General features: G+C 28.1%; 1 protein-coding gene across 1 annotated transcript; it reads right to left on the reverse strand.

The window, feature by feature from the left end:
- Positions 1–12,779: 12,779 nt before the first annotated feature.
- LOC132935311 (polyadenylate-binding protein 4-like) lies at positions 12,780–17,012 on the reverse strand. Its single transcript, XM_061001812.1, has 9 exons — positions 16,823–17,012; positions 15,567–15,760; positions 15,014–15,292; positions 14,831–14,947; positions 14,567–14,761; positions 14,203–14,418; positions 13,936–14,095; positions 13,357–13,754; positions 12,780–13,283 (listed from the first exon to the last, which is right to left on the reverse strand). Exons 1-9 carry the CDS (start codon positions 16,986–16,988, stop codon positions 13,101–13,103), a joined length of 1,908 nt encoding a protein of 635 aa, XP_060857795.1. The 5' UTR covers positions 16,989–17,012; the 3' UTR covers positions 12,780–13,100.
- Between the last annotated feature and the right edge of the window lie 1,755 nt (positions 17,013–18,767).

Below are 18,767 nucleotides of genomic sequence, written 5' to 3' on the forward strand. Positions count from 1 at the left end.
GTACCTCTCTGCTATTGCTATACAGTAGTTGGCAAGCATGTCAACGTAATGGATGTGTTATATTTGAATTCAATGATAAATCATTGCATACGAAAAACGATTCTAAGTGGATACGTTGTGGCCTCCTATGCATCCTTGCATAAAAAATCAAATTTTAAAATTTTAAAAAAATGAATAAAAATCGAAAATATGTCTTATGGATATAAATAGCTTAATTTTCAGGTAAAATGTTTTTCATTGTCAAAGGTAAAGCATTTTGTGGGGAATCTTCTATTAAAATGTCTAATGTTAGATATGAAAGTAAAAACATTTATGAATTTTAGACTGAAAAATAATTTACAACACTTGAAAAATTTCTCATGGCTATAAATAGCTCGAATAGCTTAAGTGTCTACAGTTATTGGTTTTTGAGTAACACCAGAAATATAGTATTGATTTTTTCCAATAATTAATTTTGAGTAAAAGTTACTATTTTAGATTCTGAGCGAAGCAATGAATGTATTGATTTTACAATGATGTGTTTTTTTTATTTTTTATTTTTTTTTGTGTCTGTCGTCATCTTTTAGGGCAGTAAAAGTGATTGGATTTTCTTCGACAGTAACTTTTCTGATAGGAAAGTGAATCTAGTTGGTACTTTAAGATGTTCAAAAGTAAAAAATTTCCGGAAGTTTTCAAAAGCGACGTGAAAAAAAAAGAAAAAATTAAGGAAAACCGGAATTTTTACGCAAAATCTGTTTTCCAAATATTTTGAAATATTTTGTGCTGTTTACGGACACTTTCAGTTTCCATTTTTTTAAAAAAACATTTAAAGATCAAATATTGACAAAATACGTAAAAATGACTACATTTGCAAATTATTTTGAGTTGGATAATTATAAAAAATTTTCTTTTTAAATTTAAGATTTTAAAATATAATACAAGATTCCTCATAAGTTTGTTTACCTTAATCAAAAAAAAAAAAAGTCTGCAAGAAAGTCAAATTAAATTTTTATGAGCGTTTGAAATTCATATTCTTACAACATTTGATATTCACTCGTTTTCTCGTGTAACGATTTTCTTATTTTGTTGTAATTAAAGAACGAATGACTGTAGATACTTGAAAATTTCACTGGATGTTTATATTAGCATTTTCTATACACGATACAATTTATAAAATAATTTGACTCTTTTTGAGCTGTTTACGGACATAGTCAGTTTTCAATTTTTTTCTATAAATATTAATAAAATTCTATTTGTTGTATAAAAAAGCGTGAACATTTAATGCAAGAGTCCTGATATAATGTTACAATAGCAGTTGAAAAAGATTAAAAATACATAGGCACAATTTTTTTTATAAGCATTTAAAAATTGAATTTTGAGAAAATTTAATAACTATTTTGTAGTTAAAAATTTATAAAATGTTCAACTTTTATAGCTAAGGATTGAAAATTTAAAACAAGGTTCCATGTAAATAGATTATATATAAATTACTCATTGAATTCAAATTTAACATCATCCATTAAAATGACCTACTTGTGACCTACTGTACAGCAGAGCGACATCCACTTACCCACCTTTTTTATAAATGACAATAAAATGTTTATCGTTGTGTCAATATTTTTATGTTTTTTTCATAAACATAAATGAAACCATGAAAGTCTAAAAATTATAGCTGGTTACAATTATAATTATATTAAAATATATCAGTAACTTATTGACAGTTAAAGAAACCAACAGTTCAAAATTGTGTTTATTTATTCAATTTAATGGTAAACAACTGCAATACTGTATATTTAACATAATAACATAGTATATATAATATGATTAATATATTAATTAATAATATTAGCTTGGTTTATACCTATAAAATACTATATCTGTATTTCACACAGATAAATGATAAAAATGCATAGGTAATAAATTAATGTTTTTAGTATACTTTTGAAAAAAACTTTATAATAGTATTAAACTTTAAACACTTAAAACTTATTTTCTTAAACACTTAAAGCCTTAATCAAACAGTTTAAATAAAAAATGTATTTCATGGCCCTCCAGTAAATAGCCATAGCCCCCAGTTTGAGAAACACTAATCTAGGATGACAATATAAATCTATCAAACATTTGGCATTTATGTTGCTATCCTCAAGATCATGGTTAATATAATATAATAATATATGTATACAACCATAGACCTATAAGTCAATGCACATTATTATCATACAATTTTTAGTCTACAATACCTATCCCATTTAATATACCTATACTAAATTGTGTAAGTTTGGTTACCATCTTAAATGTTACTTATATTGGTGTTTAACATACCTAGTATATATTGTTTAGTAATTTACCTTATACCAATGTTTATTTCAGATCTTTTATTCCGGGGGGGGGGGGGGGGTATCGTACATTTTCAAGGGGGTACATCATAAGACTTTATGAGTAAATAATGAAGAGAAGTAAAAATATCGTTTTAAGCTCAATTTATTGGTATAAGATAGATACTTACAAATACATAAAATATAAATTCTTAAAAATTCATTGTCTAATTCTAAAAAAGTCTAAACAAATGTAATTGACATTTAGTAATATTATTAATGATGTTCCGTTCTGAGCCTATTCCATATATGTATTATGTTTATCAATATTATCGATATTATTTATTTAATTATTTATTTATTAAATAAAACGAATCCGGCGCTGCTTTTGACGTGCGTACAAATCAATAACTTCATTCACAGTAGCTTCATCGAGTTTTGAGGGTCCTTCTGTACTAATTTTCATGCAGGATTGCAAAGTCTCTTGTCCCATTCGATTTCTTATTTTGTTCATAATCCTATTCATCGTACTGAAAGTTACAAATGTATCAAACAGTTAAACGTATCTTAACGTAAAGTCGTTAAGTCGTACACACGTAAACCACTACAGTGATTATACTACACTGACAGAGTGACAGACGACAGCACATTTTAAAAATTAGGCTACGATTCCTACACGCGATATTGAGATAACATAAGAACCTACGATTACGATATTACGAATTACGATTATTATCGGTACACATTAATTGGCAAAAAGGCAATACCCAACAAGTTATTATATTAACCGTGTTGCACAACATTACTCACAATCAGCCGATAACTCATTTCACATATCACATGTAGTTTACGTAGTATTGTCCTACATTTTTTGAGGGGGTATACTTTTTTCTCCGGGGAGGGGGGGGGGTAATACCTCCATCCCGGTCACCGCCCTGAAATAAACACTGCCTTATATCTTATTTAGTTTGTTAAAAATATATATGTATTATAATATTATGATTGGATAAAATGATATATCAAGGATATAGAAGAAAATTGTAGGAAGCAATGAAAATAACATAAGTGTTTTTTAGATTATAAAGATAAAAATGAATATACCAATATAAGTTCATACCTGCAGGTGCTTAAATCAACGCAATATAGTAAGATTTTTGATGTGCCACACCCAAGTATATTTATATTGGAAATGCATCTTACCGTTTATTAATATTATAATGTATATTATATTATTATTTATATATTACATCAGAGTCCGAGTTGCCATGCAGTTTACTGCAGTAAATGAAAATAATTGAAAAGTTATCTTATCTTAAAATGTGTTGTATAGTTTACTATCAATGTCTGGTGAATCCACTCTGGAACAAAAATATGTTATAGCAATTGAGATATTAAATCAAAATTATTTTTGAGTAAATATTAAATATAATATAATGTATATTATTATGTACCATAATAAACTTTAAAGAAGTATTAAATTAACTATTTTTTTTAAGTTGTTTGACATTTATTTAAAATTTTAATGTTACCTTCCTAGGTCACTAACAGATGGATCTAGGACGTTTCGGCGATATGTCAATTCGACGATGTCCGTTTCGGCGAAAATTATTAGTAAAAAAAAAATGTAATATAATGTAAAAACGTATTATATAATATTATAATAAGTAATTTTAAATAAAGTAATTTTAAATCATAAATAAGTCAAAATAATTATAATTATTTATAGATAATACAGTTGAAAATGTATAAATACCACAGTCACTTTAAATCATAAATAAATAAATAAAAATCTTTACCTAGTTAATACAGTTAAACATATAGGCGTAACATTATTATTTAGCGAATATATAAAAAAAAATTATTTACAATTTTATTTTAAAGCAATATTATTTGCTATACCTCTTACTTCTTAGAAATATCATTTTATTTTGCCTATCATAATTATTTAATAATCTTTTATCTGTGTCTTAATGTATGATCAGAATGTAGTCATTTAAGGTCAATATTTTGTGAAAAGCACAAGTAAAGAATGTTAGCATTCAAGTAGGTAACATATTTTACAAACTTTGTTTCATTCAGCTCATTGTCACAAAATTCACTATAAATTTATCAATATTAACTAATATACATTAATTCGGTAGGTATATAGTTTGTTTACCGATTACAGTACCTACAATGTGGACACCTGGGTAAAAAGACGACTATAAAAAAGGAAAACTGTTTTACTAATTGCGAGGTATACGTAAAAACCGCACTTATTGTACATGCTGTATCTGACTTACTAACGTATAACGTAACAAGATATAAATTCAGCAATTCCAATGTTGTGTGATTACCAGGGCTAGGATTTGTATGCAATAAAAAACGGTAAAATATGCATTTTATTTACCAAAATATGCAAAAATATGCATTTAAATTTTTATAAGATAAACATAAAAATATAGTTACAAAAAAAAATATTTTATTGTTGAAATGCATCAGTGATTAGCTGTTCATCTTAAGGGTCACGTTGCCAGTTTTTCAAATTTTTCACAATTCTATAAAATTTGAAAATTAAATTTTATATTTTAGTTGCCACTTTAATTATAAGACTTTTACACTAATCTACTACCTGATATCTATTTGGGGGGGGGGTTGATAGGGTGTATTATATCGAAAAAAACGACTTTACGGGAATAACGCTCAAGCTTTGTAGAATAGTCGGATTCTGATGACTTTTTTTTTATCTGAAAGAAGAAGACTTCTTACAGCCCATATCGATCTCTGATTTTGTATTTTATTTCAAATAATTGTATTAAAAAATTTGTAAAAAAATGCTTTTTATCTTGTATTTTTTTAGACATATCATAAAGTTTGCGAATGAAATATTGAAAAACAGAGATCGATGCGGGCTGTAGAATATTTCTCTCTAGCAATTAAATAAAAAATTATGAAATTTGGTTGATTCTATAAGGTGGTATCATTATTCCCGCAGAATATATTTTTGAGGACAAAATGGCATCGGCATCGGGCGCCTTAATATAATTCTGAATTGAGAAAAAAAATAATTTAGAAATACATTTTATAATTCACATTCACTACGAGTGTTACATGCTACGATCACATATTTTTTCAAATTTTCGAAAATGAATGTCAAATTATTTAATCTTTTATCGCATACCTATTATACCATAGGATTGTATTTATAAAAATAAAATTTATGTTTGACAAAAAAACCCAGTATTATGAAATTTACTATAAAACATTTATTTTTCGCATTCTTATAATCGAAATGTACAATAATATTCATTTTATTCAATATATGCAATAATATGCATTTCATCCAAAATATGCAAAAACATGCAAAATAAAAATACCGCCATTTATCTCATCATGAGGTGATTTGTGGACATTACTGACAAAATCAATAATCAGAAGTCGCAAAAAAAAACATGCTTCTGCATATAAATCCTAGCCCTGGTGATTACCCTTAATATTAAAGTGAATTACCTATTAAAAGATAAAAACATTATCTGTGTTCTTCCATTAGTTTTTTTACGATATTAAAATTTTTAAGTGAATTATAAACATTTTTAAATATTAATACTTGACATATTCATAACTTTTACACAAACAAAATCTAACGATAGAACACGAATAATATGCTTACCTTTAAGTCTCATAATAGATCAATTGACTTTAATATAACATCATAAAACTGGAACTGCTGAACATTCATTTTGGTATTTTATGGATAAGTAAGACAGAGACAACACAACATGTGGATGTCACGCCCTCTTAACAGTAACCAGGTGACTAATAGGATAAGTTTAGGCAATTTTCATCATTACCTTTTTACTTCTATGCATGTGTCTATACACAGGAATTATGCCCATAAATGCATATTGTTTAGGGCCGAATATTTAGTTTTTAATCATAAAATATGTGTTTGGCTGTTATCATACATTAACACAATTTTAAAATAGATTTACTTATGTATTATCTTACAAAAATGTAGGTATCCTTTGAATTTTATTATTTTGACTTAAAAAGTCTAATTTATTGATTTAACCTTAATAAAAAAAAAAAAACTATCCACTTGAAATTTTAATATGTTTTTATATTTTTAATTTTTAGTATTTACAAATTAAAATATTTTCAGTATACATTTTATTGGACAAAGTTTAGGCCATTGAGAGACTACATTAAGTTGGTCCTTCTTTAATGATCTTTAGCTTATAATATTTCAATGAAATATTTGCAAATTTAAAAACTATTTTGCAATATTTAATTATCAATGTATAACATTAGATACGTTTGAACAATAATCAATATACGACACTATTTAATAGTACAATTATTTATTATGCTATAGCCTATAATACAATGTTAAAATCAATAAAAAAATAATAACCTTCTATTTACTTATACTTAATACAAAAGAACCTAGGTATAATTATATTTTGTATTTTACTAGATAATTATTAATACCCCACCTACCCAACATTTTAGCAGGTTCAAATGTATCAACTTAAGTGCGTACCTGTTGCCACTGGTGTTAATAGTAACATAATGGCCAATAAGCCTATTTATAATAGGTATACATTTTGTGTCACCAGTATTAATGTTAAGAATAAGAAATATAATTGATAATTTGCAATTAAATATTTTATAAGACAGTGCAATTTAAAGTATTATGAAAAACTATAGGTACTCACTGTAAAATAGTTGAATGTACTTTGTTCAACGAGAATATGTAAGTAACAAGCTGATAAAAGCGTGTTTGAATAATATTCTTTACACCGAGCCGAACTGCAAATAGTTCATTCAAAGAATGGATCACCTCTACCTCCTCGACCACTACCAGCGCGTCGCCGTATCGGACTTCGACATCCATGTCTACGATCTCTCGATGATGACGACATTTGATGACTGTTCAAGAAAATTATAAAAACAAAAAATTATTGTTTTATTAAAATGTAAGTATCTTAGTATTACTTTAGACGTTACACAGATATTTGCTGTCTCCGTCTTACAAGTGCATAACATAAGCAAAATATGTTTGCTCAGCAGATTACGTTTAACTCAGTTAGTTTAAACATTAGATCGAGTCCGACCTATTATGAAACTTGTTGGTAAGAACATTATCTGTATTTTTAAGAATGTGTTTTTTTTACGATAATTCAGTTTTTAAGTGAGTTATGAGCATTTTGAATTTACGCTAGGTATATTATAACGGAATAACTTTCTCAAATATTTAACCATCGTAATAAACACACATACAAACATAAATAATTTAATTACCATCCATTTTCATAATAGGTCGATTCATTCTAATTTTTAAATTAATGGAGCTAAACTCTTTTTCCTGAGCGTAAATTTGCTATGTTACGCATTTGTAAGACGAAGACAACAAATTACCGTGTAGCGTCCTCTTAAATTGAATATTACGATCGACTTACTGTAACCCATATTGTATTTATGGATGAAGTATGAACTATGAACTTTGTGAAACTCTAAAACGGCAATCGCCAATCAGTTTCATAAGTCACTACTCAGTACTCACTACTCGTGAGTCGCAAGTCGCTGATAGGCTCATACCTTATTAGTTATTGTTGCTCAATAAAATGCATTAAAAAAATTTTAACATGGCGTCATCATGGAGGAGAAACTTTGTACACAAAAACTCTAATACTATAAAATCACAAGAAAAACAGCTGATCTATAGGGAATTCATGAAGAATCTCATGGTGGAAAAAATTAAACACCACTCCGTTTCCCCAGTCCGCCGGACCGATCCCGCCGATTCCCTATAGCGCGACCAATCGCGTACCTATCCCGCGACGGCGGCGGTCGGTTTTTAAACATTTTCGAAAAATGTTACGCTTTTTACGCTGTTTTTCGACTTTTAGACATTTTCACATATAGTTCGTTTGTTTTAAAAGCCGCGTGGTTTGTACGCGATATCGGTCCATAGCCATCGCAATCGAAGCCAGCGTAGGTCGTTATTATTGCTTTTCGTTTCGTCTTTTCAATTGCCGTTTGTGCTTTATTTGTTAAGTTTATTTCTTTTGAACCCCATGAATATGCGGTTTGTAGGCTAATTCGGTTTACTACTATGGCGGCTACCGACTGTACCGTGTATTCTAGGCACGGCCGCCCATTAATTGACTTTTTTGCATTTTTTTAAACGTTATATTTCATAAATAATATAATAATATACATGTTAATTTTACATTATATGACTGTATATTATATATTATGTACCTATATGTTATTTAAATTATTAGGAAGTTATTTCGAATGTTGTGTGATTGGGTTTTTGGAAAATGCTATTTTTTCTCTTCACTTATAGCAGCTATACATACTAGACTTATTTTCTGCAGCACATTGTTCGCTATCCGACTAAGTCGGATAGCCTACCTAGCTGACGAACTTTAAAGTTAATAGATTTTGACTTGATATAACTGACTTTCTAGACACTCCAACACGGTTTTCGACTATACACTTTTCTTGGCACATACCTACCATTCTATCCGCCGTAGACGAATTGCTCATTTTAGTTTCGTCTTAGACGGTGATGACTAGATTTAGATCGTTTTTTTTTTATATAAATATATATACATTAAAGTTACATGTTTATATGTATTGTATTGGTTAATATAATATTATGTATCTATATGTTATTTTTTTATGAATTATAATGAATAGGTACAATATATTATATTTGTTTGTATTTATATTGTATAGTTATAGTTTGTATTTTTCGTAAATTATTTCGTAAGTTGTGTGAAAGGGTTTTCACTTATAGCCGCCCAACGTCGGGTCTGCAAACCATCGCAGGTGGATTGCCTACTTGATATGCTGTAGCACATGTCCGCAATCCGACTAATTCGAGATCAGAGCATTTGAAAAATATCTGCTCAATCATTTTCATGACGTGTTTGTGAGTAATATAAACTAATATTGTAGTCCGTGGATTTTTATTTTGATTACCACAGATATATATATATTAAATTTGAGTAAATAAATATTTTTTTGTATGATTTTTTCATATTCTTATGTGACTATATATGGGGGTGTGGGAGCATCGCACATCAGATGAGGGCTAGCCCTAGTTGCGCCACTGTAGTAGGTATAGCCAAAAAAACATAGTATTATTAAGTATTAAAAAAAATTATATAAAATAATAACAAAATTAATACTTTAATATTTTAAGACTGATTCTCTAAGTGAGGCATATAAGTTATTAAATCAAAACTGCTAAAAATTTGAGTGTGTGATGTCAACACAAGCATTATGTTTAAGGGGGAGTTGCAAACATGTTATTACTATTATTAAAATAATATCTTTGTATGTAATTATTAGTTTTTGCTAAATAAAATTATATTATTATTATATAATAATATTATGTGATAAATACATAATAAATATTTTCTCTAAACAGGCCGTTAATAATGAATACCTATTAATTATCTACTGGCAGGGTTGTATTCGAACATTTTACCCCGTGTAACATATTTCACCCCAAAATAAAAAGCATTTTTAAAGGTATTACTACTATTTTCTGGAATAAATACATTTTACCTCCCAAGAGTTAAGAACAGTGGTGCATTAGAATTTGTCAGTCCGATCTGGTTTCAAAGTTATAATCTTTTGAAGTCCATGAGTTTGTGTGTTCTCACTTGCTTTTGGGGTTTTTTTTTTTATTAAATTTCTTTATTAACATTAAATCACAAAAATCGCTTAGGTGGTAATCTGTATTTGTTCCAATATTTCATATTTTTATATATTAGTTATCTCATAAATCTATAGGCAAACCAATGTTGAAAAAACAAATTATAGTTTTCATAAGAAAATGTATAAGTGAAAACAAAATTAATACAATGATTTCTTTATAAGCGTTTTATGTTTTTTTTCTTATTATAAATAAATCACTGTTCATATTTTATTGAAATAATAAAGGAGTTATAGTATATTATCATATATTACTATATAGGGTGTCCCGTGAGGATTATCCATTAGCCGTAGAGAGGACTCGCTGCCTGGACAAAAAATGGTTTTGTGTTGTTTTACCTATAAACTAAAAAAAATAATTAAAAATCATGAGATTAATGAAAATGTAATGTTGAAAATTCAAAATTTCAAAAAATTTAATTCTATAAAATGGCAATCTTCAATTGTTTCAAAAATAAAAATAATGTTTGTAACTTTTTTACCAAAAAATTTAATTTAATTAAAAATAAAATTTACATAGACTGTTTTTTTGAGTCTAATAAAAAAAACAGATTTATGATAAGTTTATTAACTCAGGAGATAGCTTGATGGGTAAATCCTCACGCGATACCCTGTATATCATTATAAAAAAAATATATAAACTGAAAAAAATGTATTATTTATTATTATTACATTTTTTCTGATCTCAATTTTATTATTATGTAAGTACATGTAGATATGAAAATAAAGTAATAATTTTGTCAACATCTGCTTCACCTACTTGTTATTTCTTATTTAATTGTAATTAAAACATCTTTCTTGATTAGTTGGTTCATAGTTGACTTTCCATAATTTTGTCTGACAAATTGGATGGTTATTATAAGAAGGGGTACAAGTCAATTTTTGTTGGTTTTCAGTAACGCCAAAGAACGTTAAAATTATTATTTTTTCAGTAAATCTTATTTTACTTTTATTTACGTTTTATTTATATTTGTACACGTTTTTTGGTATGTATATAAGTCTAAAACTTGTAAACTATTATAATGTATAGGTATAAAATAACGTAAATATATTATTTTAATATGACCACGACATTGCTACCATTCGCTCGAGCTTAAAGTTTCACACAAAATGTATTAAAGAAATTTCAAAATATGACTTGTACCTCTTCTCATAAAAACCGTCAAATTTATGAAACCAAGATGAACATTATTCAGCTGTAATAATTGCTTTTAATAGAAGGTTATTATAACTATTAAAATAAATAATATAACTTTATTTATTTTTATACAATTAGTACACAATAATAATATGTCAGTATACATTTTCCGCCCCCTTATGGACTAAATAATTTTGAGTGCACTTTTCCCCCTAATTATGTGCCTGCCTACCCTTTGATCAGTTCTTAGAATATTAGGTAGTTATAGAATCAATACCTATAATAACTATTAATTACGTGCTATTTATTATATTACATATTTTTACTTCTATAAATAGATATTTGCAATATATTTATGTTATTGAACAGTTTAGTAATAACATATCAATATCTCCTGTCAGAGAGCTTCTAGAATTAGAACCAAATACTGCTAAATTTAGGTGAGTAACATTTAAAAAATATTATTAAAAACATAATGATTAGTGATAGGTATGCTGCATATTATTATACAATATACATAATGTGAACCATTTTTTGTCGATTACATTATATGTGGATGGTGGGAACTTAGGTTAAATATTATATACTCCATAATAGTATATGATACTTTTTTAGTGGGATTTAATTTTGTTAGCAATAGACATCGCTCTTAGACATTTAGTTTCGTCTACTTATTCATTACATTTTCTACTTTTAGAACTTAATATATTCACTTGACTTCTTATGTAGCGATTTTCATATTTTGCTATAATTCAAAAACGAATAAATGCAGATACTTGAAATTGACTCCATTATATGCTTATTGTATCCAATTCCTATACTAGATAAAATTTTCAAAATATTTTACTCGTTTTGAACTGTTTAAGGATAATTTTAATTTTCAAATTGTTTTAGTTTTTTTCTTTAAATGTCAATAAAATTGTATTTGTTGCGTCAAAAAGCTTGCAAATGTAATACAAGGCTTCTTATTTTATATTGTTGCAATAGCAGTTGAAAAATATTAAAAATACAAATGCACAATTTTTTATAATCATTTAAAGTTCAAGTTGTAACAACGTTTATTAAATTAAAAATTTAAAAATGATTTTTCAAATACGAATGACTGTAGATATTTGAAATTTACACCATATGTTTATTTTATAAAAACTTTTTAAAACTTAGTTACATTTTCAAAATATGTTTACTCTTTTAAGCTGTTAATGGACATTTTAAATTTTAAATTTGTTTAGTATATACCAGCTTTAGATCTGTAAAATGTTGTGTATAATTTAATGGTACTTGAAATACAAATTTAAACAGCAGAGAAAAAATATGCGATAAATAGTCCAAATGTGTAATTATTTAGATATTATAATGTAGAACAAAAGATTTCTTATTGTTAATAAAAATTCTACTGACCAATGAAATGCATTGTCTTATGAAATATGAATAAACGGAAAATTAGCAGTAGTAAGCACAACAAATTTAAGTTGAAGATCTTTAAAAGTCCCATTTTCAAAAAAAAAAATATTATTGGCGAGCACAATAAGAATTTTTATTTTTATTTTTTTTATTTTTAAGTTGTTGAACAAAGCCAATGTAATATAGAGGACAAATATCCAAGATAATTTTAGTAATTATCAATTTTTTAATTTGATAATTTATCAAAAACAAAATTTCCATAAGTGTTGTGACATTACTACTGAAATTGAAACTACACTATATATACTATATATCAGATTGGTTCAATTTATTATTTAATTTTTTTTTACATTATTTCAATTCCCCCATTTTGTTATTGGTTTTTTTCAATTAAATTTTTTTTATGCGTTCAATTTGTTACTTATACAAAGTTTTTAACTTTCCCGCCGTATAAAAAAATTAATTAGATATAAATGAAAAAAAATTCTTAAATGAATATTTGTATAGTTGTATTAAATATAATAATGAAGAAAACGTCATGATGGGAGCAACTATTCTTCCTTCACTTGGGTTTGTTGTGGTTGGTGGGCCTGAAGATTTGCAAGAGCCTCTTCTACTTTGTTCTTCAAAGATTCATGATGTTCCAACATGTAAAGCAAATCTGAATTGTCCATCTCCAACAACATACCAGTGATCTTACCAGTGATCTTACCAGTGAATTCCGGATACATACGCTACAATATAATATTGAACGATTTAATATAAGCCATTAAATAAATTACTACAAGTATAAATCAAAATTTTTACCTGAATGAGAGGGAAAAGCCTCTCTCCCAACATCTGTTTTTGATCTTCCGGCTTAGCGGTGGCCAACATTGTTGCCGTAAGTGGTTCTTGTCCATGTACATATACGGCTGCTTGTACTGATGCAGGTTGACCTGCAGGTTGTGCTTGTCTCATGCCTTGAGCTTGACCAGGAGGATTACGCATATTAGCGGTATATTTATATCCAGAGCCTGTATTATGTGCTCCTGGAACACATACACCTCCAGCAGCAACAGGACCTGGCATTTGTTGTTGAGCTGTGCTAATGGGTCTAGCATTTCTATATACTATGGCATTTTTAGCCAATGCAGCTTGTTGACCAGCTGGTACAGGAGCTCGAGCTCCAATGTTTCGATAATGTGTGGCCATATTTGGATAACCTAAAAAATATTTTATAAATCTTAATAAAAAATGTAAAGAAAAATATTTTGATTTAGATAATATGTAAACGTTCAATCACAATAGTGCATACACAAATAATTACCAAACACTATCTAAGAGTGTGGAAAAAAATAAAATCAACCCTAGATGCAAGATTATATTAATTATATGCAAAAGTACCGGCAGCAGCAGCTTGCGGTGTTCTAATCCTAACTTGTGGTTGGGAAGCCCATCTTGGTTGTGGACGAATTTGAGTCATTTGAGTAGGTCCATAGAAATGCTGTGGCTGAGGAATAGTAGGTACGAAGTAACCACTTGAAGCACCAGGTTGATATAACATCTATAATTCAAATATGGAATATTAAAATATATTTGTAATTATTTAATTACTAATCTAGAATCCTACACATTGAACTATTTAAAATAAAAAAAATATTATCGACTTACTGGGTCAATGGATTGCATTCTCATATTTGTATTGCGTTGTAAATATTGGGAGTCTAAATGGGCTTTTCGATCTTCTTTGCGTTGAGCTAATGCAACATATAATGGTTTAGTACCAACAATACGACCTTTCATATCTGTTACTGCTTTAGTAGCTTCTTCTGGAGATGAAAAACAAACAAAACCAAACCCTTTACTACAGCCATCATCCAGCATCACCTAAAAATAATTTAATAATAATTTAAATATATTATCAACAAAAATGTTGTTTAAGACAAGTTGTTTTGCCAAGTTAGTGGACTTTTAAGATATTTTAATAGGCAACACATGTCATCAAATTAAAATGTTTAACTATTTAAATAATTACCTTAGCACTTTTAATAGTTCCAAAGACACTAAATTCTTTGCGTAAACGTTCATCATCAATTGTGTCATCCAAATTTTTCACATACAAATTAGCTCCTTGGTATCTATTCATACGTTCAATGTTATACTGTTTGAACTTGCGTTTTAATTCTTGTTGGCGTTCAGCTTTCTTTTGAGCACGACCTACATAATAAGTCTAACATATGTTGTTTTATTAATATCCTTATCATATAACATATTTTCTAAATAATTACTTTATACCAACCTTTCCTTCTGGACTTTTTTTGCCATGTAATTCATTTACTGCTTTTTCAGCTTCTTCTGGATTTTCAAAAGCAACAAATCCAAAACCTCTAGAACTTCCATCGTCTCTGAACATGACCTATAATGTAAAACAAATTAATAAATAACTATATTCTACAAATAAATTAAAATGCGTTATAATAACCTTGAAGCTAGTAATCGATCCATATTTTTCAAACATCTCAAACAATTCTTTGTCATTGACATTTTCATCTATATTCTTAATGTAAACATTTGTGTAAAGTCTAGCTTTTAGACCCAATTCCTTTTCACGATCTTTTCTGCCGACAAATCGACCAACAAAAATTTTTTTTCCATTGAGCAAGATGCTATTAACTTTTTCAATTGATTGAGTGGCAGATTGTTCCGTTTCAAAATGAACAAAGCCATAGCCTTTTGATTGACCAGTCTCATCGTCAACAACCTATTCAAGTTGAAAATAAATACAATTAGGTATTTAAAAATAATTAAGATACCTAAGTATATTTAGTATTTTTATCCATTTATTTAAATTTGATTTGTATTCAATTATTATGTTTTTCTTAGGATTTATGTTTTTTATAATTAAAAATATAACATACAATTTAACTGATCCAAAGCTAATTTGATTAACAATACTTTTACAATGATTACCTACAGAATAGAAACCTTAGCTAAATAATTTTAGTGAATTTATGCATATAAAAAAAGTCACTTACCTTACAACTTAATATGTTTCCAAAAGCAGAAAATGTGTCATACATGGCTTTATTATCAATACTCCTGTCTAGGTTTTTGATGAACACATTGCCTACACCAGATTTTCTAAGACAGGGATCTCTTTGAGACCACATAATTCTCATAGGACGTCCTTTAAGAATATCAAAGTTCATGGTGTCCAAAGCACGCTCAGCTACAATAAAGAAATGTTGCAATATAAATTAGTATGTAATAAATTAATCAAAAATATTTCCATCTCAAAAAACTAATTTGTCAGTACATACCATAACATTGTATGTTAAATGATAGGTTCTTAATGTTCTTATAAAATATATATTATATAATTTAATTGCAATTTTTTCACATTACATATTAGGTACAATAACTCTGACAATTGCATACTCATGATTTTTCATTTAAGGAGGAGGGCTGATAATATGTTGTATAGTGGAGATTAAACTATACTTTGGTACCTAAGAAAATGTAATAAGTTACTTTAACCCGTCAGTGGTCGCAATGTGAGCCTATAAAATGATTTTTTTTATTATGTTTTAAAAAATAATTAAGAGTTGGTAATTGATTTGTTTTTTATCTAATTTTTATGATTTGAGCATGCTAATCAACAATATTATACCTACCTACTTATTAAAAAATGAAATTTGTGTTAAGATAAAAAGTATTGCTTTTGCATCCAGAGCATAATATTCAACACACTATAATACATTTTCCATTGAACAAATCAATTTTTTATCTGCAACAAGCTACCAACAGTATTTAAAAGAGACTTGAGATTTCAATTTAATTGCAGTTGAAAACGCTCGGGATCCTAAAATGATGATCTAACTTTTTGATCGGAAAGTGGGCTGTCATAACCCGTATGGGTTATTATATTTTATCAGCGGGAATATGATCTATAGAAAAAAAATAGGTGGATATTCTCGATCATTTTTTGGTCACGTACAACACGAACATACCTATTTTAACTACAGAGACTTACGTGCACCTAATCCCTCTCCCCTCCCCACAAAAAAACTGTAATGCTAGACTGTGGAAAATCAGGAAAAAAAAATTTCCTAGATTTTTTCCAACGAAAAAAACACACGAGTCATTGGTATGGGGTGGTTTCGATTGGTTGGGGGAGGGGGGAAATTCGGAGAAAACATAATTCCTCTGGACGGCTTTGAAAAATCAGTCGCGAACCGATCGAGGCGGCCACGTACGACGTTTAAAGAAAATATACAATAAAAAAGCTCACCGTCCGTCATGTTTTGAAAGTTGACGTAGGCGTATCCCAACGATCTCCTAGTGATACTGTCGCGACACACGCGGATCGACAGGACAGCACCGACCGTGCTGAATATTTCAAACAGCATAGCTTCGGTCACGTCCGTATGCAGGTCTCCAACGTACAGCGAAGCCATTTCGTTGTTTCGGTTGCTGCGTAAAATTTATTTAGCGTCGATGAAGTGAATGTAGTTAATTTAGTTTATTTTATAATTTTTTGGGGGTTTTTTAATTTATTTGAATTAAAAATTACACTATTCCTCGTGAGTTTTGTTGCGTGGACACATACGAAACAACCTCATGTATTGAAAAGAAAAATTGGAGAAAAAACGAACGCACTGCGCTACCACTAGGTGGTCTCCCGTCGACGGGCCCCTCCACACAGGCGGGTAAAGTTGTGCGCATGCGTATTGATTATGCGACGTATCGATTATTATCGATTATGTTGTCAGGCGTACCACTTCCGATCGACAAAAAATATCATTTGAAATCCGAATTTTATTCCTACCAAAACAGCTCCGATACAGTTTTTTGTGATAGACATGGTAGATTATAGAGGTATTCTATCCTTCTTGATAGTCGTGGTATTCGCACGACTATCAAAATCATGTCCCGAGAAATATGTATTAAGAGGGTTCTCACCACTAGATCGCATAACAGTGTTTTGGCCCTAACTAAAATTATTATTTACATTATTATTATTGGTAGGTACACATTATATTTTGTCTACAATGAAATATGAATTATATTTTATATTGTATTAAGATTTTCAATATGACGAAATAAATGAATAATAATATATACCTATTATAGTTCTTAACTATTTTGAATATTTTTTTTTGTAAAATGGTTAAGTGTTGTATAGTATATTGCAAATCTGGTTATGCAACTTGCAAGGATAAGGTAAATAAATCATTAAAATATAATTATTATCTAAATTTTGAAATTATAATTATTAAATAGAGACATCCAGTGGTTGAATTTTAAAAAAATGTACAGAAGGTGCAAAAGTGAAAAGAAATGTATGTTACTGAAGATACCTAATTATATACCTAAACGTATACCTAACTTTATTGACTAAAATATAATTAAAGGGGTATGCTTAAATATTTTTAAAAAGAAGGCTTCATCCTCCCTAATTCAAGCACTGGTTACATATGCTTTACAGTTTTAAAATAAAATTTATCATATTAGGTTACAATGTTTAAAGCACCTGCAAAACAATCAGATTTTGATAAGTAGAAAAAAACAATATTAAAGTGGGATATGGAACTAACCACAAATTCAATTGTTTGTTTAAAACACTCCAAAGAAGAAGAAATTATATGGTTTTGAAGTTCTAGAGAAAGAGACTTGCAAATAAAAGTAATCTTTATTCTTTAGGATGGATTAGTCTAGTTTTAAATCTATTTTATTAAATGATCAATTTATAGTTAATATAATTATTGATAAAAATGTATATTCAAAAAATTTAAATTTTATACTGAAAATTATGTAATTTGATTCTATTGTTAATTTTATAATGTAATGAGGTCATAACTTAAAACGAAATGGGGGATGTAATGATAGTCACTCTTCATAAATATACTATTCTAAAAAGAATGTCATCATCATAACCCTAACATAATATATATATATACCTATATTATAATATTGTAGTCAGATGTAGTGAGATATATAATATATGTTCAGTTTAATATTTGTGTATCTTAAATAATAAATATACTTTTGAAATATCTCTTGTGTATTAACTGTAGTTAATATATAATTAAATCCTTATATATATGTGCTTATGCATATACACGTATACACATATGAGAAGGTAGTAATTTAGAGTGTGTGCGCAATGTATATAAATAGTAAATCATATACAAGTAAAAAAAGAGATAAATACATATATTATATTGCATGCATAT

The sequence above is a fragment of the Metopolophium dirhodum genome, chromosome 1 (genome assembly GCF_019925205.1).
Source record: "Metopolophium dirhodum isolate CAU chromosome 1, ASM1992520v1, whole genome shotgun sequence".
Lineage (NCBI taxonomy): Eukaryota > Metazoa > Arthropoda > Insecta > Hemiptera > Aphididae > Metopolophium > Metopolophium dirhodum.